The sequence below is a fragment of the Oryzias latipes genome, chromosome 5 (assembly GCF_053564925.1).
Source record: "Oryzias latipes strain Hd-rR chromosome 5, Olatipes_Hd-rR_3.1".
NCBI lineage: Eukaryota > Metazoa > Chordata > Actinopteri > Beloniformes > Adrianichthyidae > Oryzias > Oryzias latipes.
In genome coordinates, this window is record NC_136241.1 from 29894606 (window position 1) to 29906964 (window position 12359).

At 39.1% G+C, this 12359-nt stretch overlaps 1 protein-coding gene across 2 annotated transcripts; it reads right to left on the bottom strand.

Moving 5' to 3' along the window:
* Nucleotides 1-319: 319 nt before the first annotated feature.
* suox (sulfite oxidase) lies at nt 320-9210 on the bottom strand. 2 transcript variants are annotated; one of them, XM_004069245.5, is made up of 5 exons: nt 9075-9210; nt 6736-6806; nt 6490-6652; nt 4303-4578; nt 320-2775 (listed from the first exon to the last, which is right to left on the bottom strand). In XM_004069245.5, exons 2-5 carry the CDS (start codon nt 6792-6794, stop codon nt 1570-1572), a joined length of 1704 nt encoding a protein of 567 aa, XP_004069293.1. In that variant the 5' UTR covers nt 6795-6806; nt 9075-9210; the 3' UTR covers nt 320-1569. The 2 variants fall into 2 exon arrangements, with proteins under 2 accessions (XP_004069293.1, XP_011473749.1); XM_011475447.4 differs by having other exon boundaries at nt 6490-6655.
* Between the last annotated feature and the right edge of the window lie 3149 nt (nt 9211-12359).

Consider the following 12359-nt stretch of genomic DNA (forward strand, 5'->3'; position numbering starts at 1 on the left):
ACACACACACACATTTAGGAACAAATCTCCAAACTGTAGCAGCGTTCTTTTATGACTAATCTGTCACAGCTCTCCCTCTACATTTACGACAACTTCCTGTCGCACAAACACAAGCGCACATCGCATTCTCATTTTTTCATTTATTGCTCATTTTAAGACTTTTTTTATTTGCAATAAAAAGCAGCCGAGTGAATTCTGTTGGTCATTTCTCAAAGTACTAAAACTTGAAATCATCAGCTGAACCTGGATTCTCTGCAGAATCTGCAGTTTCAACAGACTTTTAAGCAAAAATACAAACAAATGAACTTGACTGCAGCGGTTAAGAACTTTCAGCAAGAACGTTTATTACAAAAAAACTGTGCAGATTCAGTCAAAAACATCAAATACTTTACATGTATTTATACATGCGCAGCTTTGAAGTTTATTAATCATTTTAAGAATCTCCAATTTTGAATAAAATCATTGTTCCTTCTGCTTTTACCTCTTAATGTTTCTCAGCAGATTCTAAATAAAACTTGATTTGCCTGAACATGCCTGCACAACCAAAAAATAAAATAAAATTAGCTAATATAACAGTTATATTTTATTAATCTCTCATAAATACCGATTTCATAAATTAGTATTGTTAAAAAGTGTCATAAAATTTAGATTTTTTCCACCAAATGAAGTGTTTCCTCCACTCTTTGATGTGAATCAGTCGGCACTGGCTACACTTTGAAAACTCCCCTGCCTTTTCCTTTACATAAAAACAAAAAAAACTAAATTCCTCAAGTTTAAACCTGTTCCAAAAACCTTTGTTCCAAAAAACAACAACAAAAAAGTAGATTTTCACTTCTGTTTTACTTAAAATGATCTCTGTTAGAGTTAGAAATCTCATTAAAAGTACCATGAAGTAAAAGTATGTTCATGTAAACAGGATGTGCTCTCCTACACACGACACCCACTTTGTGCAGAAAAGTGAAATTCTTCAGATTTCATAAATACTGGAGCTTCGTGAGTATTGACTAAAACAAGCCGAACTGCAACAGAAACACGGCTCAGTTTGCATCTGATCTGCAGATGAACAAACAATCGAAAACAATCCTCTGTTTTAGATTGAAAGATTCGTCATTACAGCCACAAAGTTCAGCTGTTTGAGAGATTCATTGTGAATTCCAGTTCCAGCCTTAATAAAAAAATTAAAAAAAGAGAAAAGGCAAAGACTCTTATTCTGACACTTCTCAGCATCCCTAGACTTTAAAAAAGAGTCTGTTTCTAAACCTTTCTTGCATTTTGATCATAAAACTTTTCACAAAATGTGTGCCGCTACAAAAATAGTTTTTTCCTCTAAAAAAAAAAAAAAAAAAACGAAAATAATTTAGAACTGCCTCTTTTGAAACATCTGCAGAGATGAGAGGATAAGAATTCATCAATTCAAGTGTCCTTCTTCATTTTAGGTACGTCCTTCTGTGAATCTCTGCAAAAGTAAGTCAGGAATGATGGGTAGAAACACTTCCCAGTTCCTCATCCCAACAGGTACCTGGTCTGGTTTTGAGTTGTTTTGTCAGGTCTAATTGAGGCGGGGAGCCATCAACCCTCTATGATCTTCACCGTCACTCGGTGCCAGGCGTTGCTGAGCAGGCCCCTCAGGTTCCAGATGGGAGGAAATGTCTCCGGCTGAACGTTGTAACTGCTGTCCACCGCCTTGCAGATGATCTCCAGCTCCTGAGCCGGAGGAGGGAGTGGAGCCGTGAGCTCCCACAGCTTCCAAGCCCAGGCTCGGCCGGGCGGAGGCGGAGCTTCGTGCGCCTCGTCGCTGCTCCGCAGCTTCGCAACCTGCCACGTCTGGCCTCCATCCAGGGAGACGTCGACACGCACCACCTCTCGACCCCCGCCGCTCCACGCGTAGCCTTTCACAGTCAAGAAGCCGTCACTGCTGTCGATCAAGGCGCCATCCGCTGGCGAGGTGATGGCCGACTGAACGGGCAGCTCCTGGATGGCTGGAGCGGATTTATAATCCACCGTGTTCCAATCCGTTCCAGGGGGGAACCCTTTGTAGTCGTACTGCTGCCAGTGACTGCTGCTCTCCTCGGCGCTGACCGCGATCTTCCCCACCCACTTCACACTGCGTGCCCCGACCACGCCCGGCACCACCACCCTCACTGGGAAGCCGTGGTCTGGGGGAATCTTTTCACCGTTCATTTCATAAGCCAGAAGAACGTCTCCCTCCTCGCTTACAGCCTTATTTAAAGGGATAGAGGCGCCATAAGCGGCGCCCGTCACGTCTTTGTCCAGCCCTTCAAAGTGAACGTGGCGAGCCCACTGCGCCACGTCCGGCCCAAACCCTGCCGCCAGCAGGACGTCCCTGAGCCTGGCGCCGCTCCACTTGGCATTGCTGATGGCGGAGATTCCCCAGCTCAATCCTTTCACCTGCTTCTCTCGATCCATCTCGGACCGCCGGTTGCCCGCACATTGCACTGTGGCAGTCACGTCGTGTTTCGGGAACCGGGTCTTCAAGTCTTCTAACGAGAACGTCACTGCTCCGCCTGGAAGTCCCTCAACTTGCAGCTGGTAGGAAGCCGGGTCCACTTGGGGAACCGGCAGGTGGTTCCTTTTGAAGAAGAAAGCAGAGGGAGTGATGTAACTGTCCGTCAGGATCTCGGGAGGCGGCTCCGCGTTGAAAGGCTTTAGGCTGTTGACACGCAGCACAGGGTGGCGGTCCGGGTCAGTCGAGTACGGGTCAGATGATTCTGCAGGTTCCTGCTTCTTCAAGTCCTCAGCACAAAGCTCCCCAACCTTTGATTTATAAACCACATGACACAAAGGCAGGCGGTTAGCATGAAGACTACAGATGTTTCATACCAGAGCAGGTGCTGCAACATTTTATTAAAATATAAATATAAAATAGGAGGGTTTAAAGACTGACTCAGATCACAATGGTGTTTTGAACATGTTTATGTAGGCGTTTTTCTGATGATGGAGAACATTTATGAGGAAAGTTCAGCCTAAAACGACACCGCTTTTTTGTTTTAGGAAAAAAACAGCATCATCACTGAGACCACCTATCGCAGACGTCACTTTTTGTTAGGGTATAAAATACAGAAGACTTTTGAGTATGAAGAGGGAATATTCTCGTTCCATTTGTGTCTGCCTAATTCTTGATTTGTAACTCATACGATACATTTTTTGCGTAACTGTGTATTATTTAAAATTCCAAAATACAAAAAAATTCCAAAACAAAATTTACACACGCACAACTAGAAATTGCACCAGCTTGAAAGTTATTACTCATACAAATCTTTAAAAAGTATAAATATTTCAATGCAGCACCTTCATTAAGCATCTGTGTGCAAAAGCAGATTCACATTTACCTCAATTTCTAATTAAGAGCAAATATTTAAAAATATATTCATAATCTACGTTCAATAATAAACTGTGGAATAAGTCTGTAATGCAAGCAAAAGAAAATGAAGGTCTAATATTTTATTAAAGAGTCACCTGAGAAAGAAATTTCCCCTTAAATAATCTCATGAAAGCAGGGCTTTCTTGTTATTTTTAGTGCAACTTTGGATGCTTTTATTATTTTTTTAACAGAGCATTGTGTTCTGCGTCTTGATTGGGTGTAGAACCCTGTCAATCAATCTTTCCCTGCCTCACCTGTACAAAATGTGTTTAGCAAGCCAAATCAAATAAATCTTTGTTTTCATTCCATCATACTAAACTTACGGTGCTTTCTGTGAAGGTTTGAACTTTGAGAGTTTAAACAAAAGGGTGGCAGCTTAGCTCAGGCGGTAGAGCAGGTGGATCGACCCCCCCCCCGGGATGGGAAGAATTTCCCCATTGTGGGATAAATAAAGTATCAACTATTATTATTATTACTAAAAGAAAACTGTGAAAGTGTAGCATTCATAATGTGATTTCGCAGCCTTAAAACATCTAAAATTATCCTAAAAAGATAAAGATTACTACTTTGTTGGTTATTTTTAAAAAGTAACTCCCACAATAAAAAAGGTGCCGTGTACAGAAACTAAAATCTATAACTAAAACTAAAATCACAGTCTTTGATGTTTGGTCACTTTGATATATTTTGTTCACTTCTTTTGAAATAAGTCTTCATTTTTATTTATTTGAATCATAGTTTGGTGTAAATCTGCTCAGTGTAAAGGTTGTGCGCTCAAACAGCAGGACAAATAAAATGAACAAAACTACACAATAATTCTGTTCAATTGCGTTTTTTTTAAACCTATTTTACATTTTTTATCCTTGCAAAAATTGTTTTCCCATACGATTTTGTTGTGTTTCGGTAAAACAGGGAGAACCAACCTTGTACTCGGAAAGGATTTCCAGCACATGCTCCTGGTTGTGAACGGCATACAGCGCCCAAAAAGGTTCGAGGGCCCCCCCTGCTGCCAGCAGGATCTTCTCCCCGCCAGGATGCATGGCCACAAAGTCTGTGATGTCATAGACGCCTCCCCTGAAAGTGACCCACACGCCCTCGCTCAGAGATCGGTGCTTTGAAACTTCCTCCTGGCCGAAGACGGGAAGAGACGAGCTGCTCTCTGCGGTCTGAGCAGCGGCGGCGGCGGCCGGATGCTCCGCCTACAAGGACAGAACAGCCGAGATTCAAGATAAAGAAAACTTGATCAAATAAAGAAAACTGGATCAAAGCGCTGCACTATCACAAAAGAATTTGGAATAATCAAATGTAACTTTATCTATAAAGCACTTCTCATACTTAAGTAAAACAAAGTGCTTCACAGAATTAAAAAATATTTTTTAAAAAGCCGCACAATAGCCTCAGCCCCCCCATCCCTCATAAAATGACATGAATAGACCCCGAAACGGAAATATTTTAGGTTTGGTTGGATGCTGATGGAGGATCCACCACACTACAGGTAGAACAAAATCTACAATACAGCAGAGATGAATAAACTAACACATAATGCATAAATAAATAAGTAGGCAAACCTTAACAGACGGGTAAAAATAGTCACAAAACGTTTGACCAATATTAGTTACAGCAAAAAAGAAAATCCTTTAATTTAAAAAAATATTTCAAGGTCAAGATTGAACTGAATATTATTAGAAATGCGTTTTGTCTTGTCAACTTTAATAATATAATGACTAAGGATGAAATGAAAAACACAATCATTCAACATATATCGTGTGAAAACAGACACTTTAGCACAACATTTGAAGAAAAAGCTGTGACAATGAAAATGAAGAAATTGGTAAAGCTGGTTTCTATTTTAACTAGTATACATGTCAAAAACGTCTTTTATTAACAAAATGTATATAAAAGCATTTAAATCTACAGACACATCTACATATAATAATAATAATAATCCTTCTTTTTTTTTAAAGCGCCTTTCAAGAAACTCCAAGGACCGTCCAAAAACAGGTCAATAGGTTTAAAAATACTTAATTAAAAGCACAATAATAATAATAATGAGTTAACAAGTTCAAAAATAAAGCTCTGTAGTAAACAGCGGTCAATAAATTCAAAAATTCATTAAAAACAAAGTAAGAACTGGCAGAGAATCAAAAGGGAATCAGAAGAAGGTAGAGTTCAACAGATGAGTTTTCAGTTTGGATTTCAATGCTGGTAAGGAGTCTAAGTTACGGAGATCAGGAGGGAGGGGAATTCCAGAGTTTGGGAGCAGCGCAACTAAAGGCTCAGATACCCGTGGTGACGAGACGGGCCGGAGCGACAGAAAGCTGAACAGAAGAGGCTGAGAGGAGGTTTTGATATGAAGTAAGTGGGTAAGATCAGGAGGAGCCAGGTTATGGAGGCTTATAGATAAATAACAGGAGTTTGAATTTGATTCTGTAGATTTTGGGAAGCTGGTGGACAACTGGGATGATGCGGGCCGCTGAGTTCTGGACCAAATGGAGCTTAGTGAGAGTTTCTTTTTGAGGAAGACCGAAGAGGAGGGAATAGCAGTAATCTAAGCGGGAAGTGACCAGAGTGTGAACCAGGAGTGGACGGTGAGAGACGCGCGTAGGCGATCGATGCTGCACAAATGAAAATGAGCAGATCCAGCAATATTACTGACATGAGATTGAAAAGATAATGAGCCGTCCAGGATGACACTCAGGTTCTTCACATGGGTGTGTGTGTGTGGGGGGGGGGGGGGGGGGGGGTGCTGGGGCTGAGTCAATGGAAAAAGTGAAGCTTTATACAGGGTCCCAGCTATGTAAAATATAGAAAAGCATCCCTCAGATGTCAAAATTAGGATTTTCTCAACATTTATGTTTTATTTAACAGTCTAACGAGAAAGAAAAAAAAACAGACAATAAGCAAGTCTGTTGTAGATCATTTACACTAAATGGGTTCATTACTGGAGACTTGAATCTGTACCAATTCATGTTTTCTTCATATGTAGGGGTGTCATTTGGTTGTTTTTCCTCACGTTCACACAGTTGACGTATTGTAGCTACAGCAGGAAGGACGACGAAAGAACCTGTCTTTTAAAAAAAAATCATGTTTTCACGGCAGCTGCTCCTCACCTCGTGCCGATGTAGGCCAAAAGCGATTACAGCCCCGGCGCCAGCCAGCAGCCCCGCCAACCCGTGCTTCCAGCTGAACCCGCTGAGATGCCTGTGGGACGTGTTATCATGGGTGCTGCAGAGGCGAGCTGCGTGCGATAACACTGCAGGGGGCAGGTGATGCCTGCTGACAGAGAAAAAAGGGAGCTGTGTGCAAAAACAGGGACTGAATTGATGCGTGGAGTGCCACACAAAACTGTTCTTTACCTTTGAATGTGGACGTGGCCAAAGCGAGTCAGGCCGTGGCAGCGCCTGAGAAGCAGCATCGCATCCGTCTTCTGTACAGAAAATTTTAAAAAGTCACGTTTCTATCCAAAACACTGCGCGTGAAAATAGGAAATCTAAACATTTGAACAGAAATCTCGAACTGTAAATAGTCTATTTAAGATTGTAATTTCACAATCACTGTGATATTGTTAGAAATAAAGGAGGAACAAAAGCTTTGTTCTGAAAATGTTTTAAATTCAGATTTAATCAATATAATCTATAATCAAACTGCATGAGCGTTTGAAAATAAAGCCAAAAAAGGAAACTTTTGCAGGGCCAACATGTTTTTGAATGACAAAACTTTCAAATAAGTATAAAAAAAATGCTCTTAGGCTCTGATTTTGAGACATGTCCCTAATGGGTGATGTTTAGGGAAAAGTCCTTTGGTCAGACGAAAAATGTAACCTTTAAACCTTCAACCAGCAGCTGCAATGCATGTAAACATTCTGGTTTCTGCGTAATTTAGAGAAACTAAGTTAAACATATAACCAACGGAGAAACAATTAAACATAAAGGGACTTTGTCCTCCGAGACTTTCCATTTTAACGAGTTCTACAGCAGTGGTGACTCCACTGAGGGCAACTACAAACTTGAAGATAAGAAAATGTTTTAGGGAGGGGTTTTGATGGAGGAAAGCATGGAGTACACACTTTTCCTGGCTAAAGTTGGATAAAAAACACACAAAATCAGGAGCCAAACCAGTGAAATGCTTCAAAGATGAGCTCTGCCTTATCAGCTAATTACACTTGTCTTATCAAGGTCATTAAGATTGGTTATCTTAACACAGCTTTCCTGACACGGGCCGCCTGCCTGCAGCTAAAACTCACATTTTAACTTGAAAAAGTCCAGCTTCTGCTTTTATTTACAGGAAGAAAAGTTAATTAAGGAAAACCTTTGAACTAGCTCATCACTCAGGAAAATCTTTTGTTCTGGATAAACAATAATGAATCAACATTCCAGTGTTGGTGTGTGCAGACATGCACCATAACCTTCTATCACAAGCCTCAGTGCATCCTACAACAACAACCGTTTCCTCAAAACAGACACCAAGAGAAAACGGAAAGATCCTGAATGATGCTCCGTCTGGAGGCAGAACACTTTTACCAACCATCAACACATCTGTGTCGGACACGGGGCTGCAACCTTTTATGCTAAAAGAGCCATTTGGGTCTGTTTCTTACTGACCAACACCCAGCGAGAGCTACAAGCTCCCCTTTTATAGTTTCAAAAATATCCTTTATTTATGTTTATAGTAGCCATTATGGTAAAAATGTAGCTTTTAAATCATTATAAAAATTGAAATTCAACAGTGTTATATTTTTTGATATATTACAAATTTAACTTCTTTTTCTTTTGACAGCAGCACATACAAGTTACTTTCAAAATAAAATACCTCCTGTGTGAAATAAGATCATCCTGCTGCAGCAGATTTACTCATATTAAAAGTGCAAGAAAGTCAAACATGGAATTTGGTGTGCCGTCATCCTTTTTCTCCTGTTACCATTAAATATAAACAATGGTAAAGAAAAACATATCTATGACAGTAGATCAAAAATTTACCATAATATAATTCAGTTAACTAACAATCTAAACTAAAAAAAACAACAACAAAATATTCATAATTTAGTGGCTTTGTTTGCATTTCTTTGCAGGTGTAGGACAAGATGCTATGGGGTCAGACACTAGCTACCTGGGAACATGAATGATACGCGTTTCACTTTGGACGAGCCCAAAAACTAAAATAGGTTTAAATCCATCGCTTTACTTTACATGTGGATCTATGTATTTTTGAAGCAAAAAACAGTTAGATCTCACTGTAATTGTTATCTTTAACTCAAATGTGTCCATTTGTCTTTAAAAGACTGAATCTACGCTGTGGTTTTCTTGTGGTCTACTAGAATTTGCAGGATGAGTTACTTAAGTTAATTGGATGGTGGTCTGCTAACGTTCTTCTGTTTAAAACGGATTAAACCAATTATGTCCTTTTATTTAAAATTAACTAAAACTTCAATATTGTGATAGGAACAATGATAACTTTATACTAAACACTTTTGTTGACGTAAAAATATATTTTTTTAAATGAAGTGGGAAAAAAAAGGTAAATTAGCTGACCCGCTGACAATGCATGCGCATCTCTTTTGGCTAGCAGACTCTCTGAACCTAGCTAAAACAACCAACGTTTAAAATGTTTTTTTGAGTTGAAACTTTTACTTTAAACTAAAGCCTGGGTCTAAAACCAGTAAAGTGATTTTTTTGTTTTTGTTCCGTCAATCTTTTACCTGCGCCTAGTCGTTCTCCACGAAGCACCCGACTGCCGGCTCTGAATGTTTCACAACGAGACTGGGCTGCGTTCAAGATCACTCCTGCTGACGTCACAACATGCTGGAAAACGTCACTGACTGCGGGAGGCGAGGCCGGTCTGTCCAATAAAAACAAGCCAGACACTTTAAAAACTTTTTAAAAAGGGAAAAATTGTCCCTTTAAAATGTGTTAAGTCACTGGAAGATACAAGATTGTTTTTTAAATTACTCAACAAGTGATCTGTTTTGAAACCTTTTTGTTATATTGTAAATTGGCAGCAGTTTCTACAAAATAATTATTGAGTCAACAACACAGCAGTGATTGAATAAAAATGTCAAAAAAACATATATTTTGGGGGGTTTTTTCACTGCCCTTTCGAAAAAAGTAGTCTATATAAGTGCACTAAAAAAAGATAATTAGTCTAATTTAAAAGGGATGGAGTATTATTGAAGCATACTTTTAATATGCTTTCATTTTGTAAACTTAAAATGTTCCAATTTTTCGCATCCGAGTACTGAACTGAATGAAAGAAACATAATCCTATGGTATTTTCATGACAAGCCTAAAAACCTAAAAAGTAACATTTCAGCAGAGATTGAGCCACATTTAAAAGTTGCCTGTATTTAAAACGATATTCTAACAGAGGGGCAGCAGTAGTGAGGGCTCTTGTCTCACAGCAAGAAGGTTCCAGTTCAAGTCCCAGAAGGGACTTTTCTGTGTGGAGTTTGCATGTTCTCTCTTATGCAGGTACGCCAGCCCCCTCCCAAAAGAACGCTCTGTCTCCCCTAGTTTTGAGCCTCGTCATGGGCTCCACAAGCTGGAGCTGTGGAGCCCATTAAAGGTTGAATGATGACTCTAAATTGTCCCTAGGTGTGATTGTGGCTGTGCAAAAGGCTGGCAACCAGTCCAGGGTGCACCCCGCCCTCACAGTGGTCCGGTCAGGCTCCAGCAGCCCCGTGACCCCATAAGGGATGAAACGGGTTTAGAAAATGGATGGATGCTAATATCGGCTTTTATCTTCTATACTTTTGTGTTAAAGTAGAATGGACATTAAGCCACATGTTTGTTTTTTGTTTTTTTTTTACTTTTAGACATTATTTTACAACAAGCATAAATGAAAAACCTTTCAAGCAATCAAGAACCAAAACAAGAGCTTCCAACCCTCATGTTCTATTCATCAGGTTGAACTGGTTCCTCAGACTTTAGTCATTGGAATTTTATCATCTGCAAAAGAGCAAATGACAAATGCACAAATCTATTTTTGATTCCAGTCATGAAAACTGGGCATCAATGAGCATGACTGATGAATCCATTCATACAGTCTGTTACCATGGCAACAGTGTACTTACTAAGCTGAAGTGTGTGTGACTCAATAAAACTCTTAATTTCCTCTGGAAACTTTCATGAAGGCTCCACTGGTCACTTTCAGCCGTTTCAATATAATTAGTTGAAGATGTCAATTATATATAATAAAAAAAACACTTTCCATCAAGAACAGAGAAGACTTTATTTTTTTTGTAAAAAGTTGTTAAATGATGAAAGTTGTAAGCACATCTATGATTGTAACTTTACTGTGTTTGTTAAATAAAATGTTCACCTTTTTTTGTTTTACTTACTCACTGTAAAAACAAAGAGAGTGGGAAAAGGAGAAAAATAGGGTGAAGGCAGGCTAGAATGGAGGGGTGATCAGTCAGCCATAACCTGGAATCAGTGATGAAATTGGCAGGACTTATCGAGCTGAAAATGCAGGAAAGATCTTGAGGAACGGGGTTGGAAAGACTCAGAGTGCCAGTGAAGAAAAGATAAAAGGCAGAGCTGGAGATTCTGAAGGATAATTTCATCAGGAATAAATCCATCCGAGGGACAACTCAGGCTGATTATTTTGGAAACAAAACCAGGGATAGAGTTGGTTTAGAGCAGGGGTCTGAAACCTTTAACGCTAAAAGAGCCATTTGGTCCAGTTTCTAACTGACCAAATCCCAGCAAAAGCTACAAAGTTCCACTTCCTGTTTAGAAACATACACTTTATTTAGGATTTTGTAGCCATTAAGCCAGTCTTTTATAACATTTAAAATTTTCAGTATTTATAGAAGTGCTAAATATTTATATATACAGTACATCATTTTTAAAATAGTTCACCTTTGACAGCAGCACATACAAGTTCATTTCAAAATAAAACACACCCTGTGTTAAACAAAATAAGATGATGTGATGAGTACAAAGGCTTTAAGTTCATTCTAAATATACACAACTGCCACTCTATATTAAACCTTTTACCATAACATTGTACTATTATCTTACATGTTGAAAATCTAATGAATAGATGACAAAACTTTATTAATTAAAGCAATATGACCAAAACTACAAACCAGTTGTTTATTTGCAGCATTTTCCTTTAAAGCCAAAGAGCCATATAGGAGGAGTTAAGGAGCGCCGGAGGTTGCAGATCCTGGGTTTAGACCTTTTCAGAGGAGGAATACCGACATGCCATCCAATAATTACCAGGAAAGAGGTCAAGAAGACCAAAGATAAGATTTACTGTAATAGTTGACAAGAAGCAGATGCATTGCTCCCTCTGTAGGAAGACCTAACCAAATACTTTAAATTAAACCTGAAAAAGTTCATCTCATCTTCTTTTTCTTGTTCTTCTTCACCCCAAAAACAAAGGTCATGTGACCAGGGTTTGCTAGTTGTTAAGAGAACCCGGTTAAAAACTAAAGGTGACAGAGCCTTTGCAGCAGCGGCTTCATCCCTCTGGAACTCCCTTCCTCTCAGCCTCTGATCTGCCGACTAAGTGTTTCCTTTTAAAAAGCAGCTAAAAACCTGTCTTTTTAAAATGGCTTTTTCTTAATTTTCTCTGTATTCTGTGTTTTACCGCGTTTTACTGTGAAGCACTTTGTGATTTTTATCTTGAAAGGTGCTATACAAATAAAGTTTATTATTATTATTATTATTATTATTATTATTATTATAGGTTCCTGGTGATTCAAATCCATTTTGTTTTCTTGGGTGGTATTAATGGATGAAATGCTAAAAGTAAAGTCAAAGCTAAAGGATATGTCATCTATCAGAGAACTCTGCCTTAAAAAAAAAACAGTTTTCATGCTTTTCCAATGCTTTGTCAAACCAACAGAAAATCCTTTTGTTGACAAGCCACAAAATACTGTTGTACATTGAAACAAGTCCCAGACAAAAGCCTTTGTGTGGTTGTGATATAAAAACAGAGTTAGAGATTAGACACATCTCAAAACGTGTCACAAGAG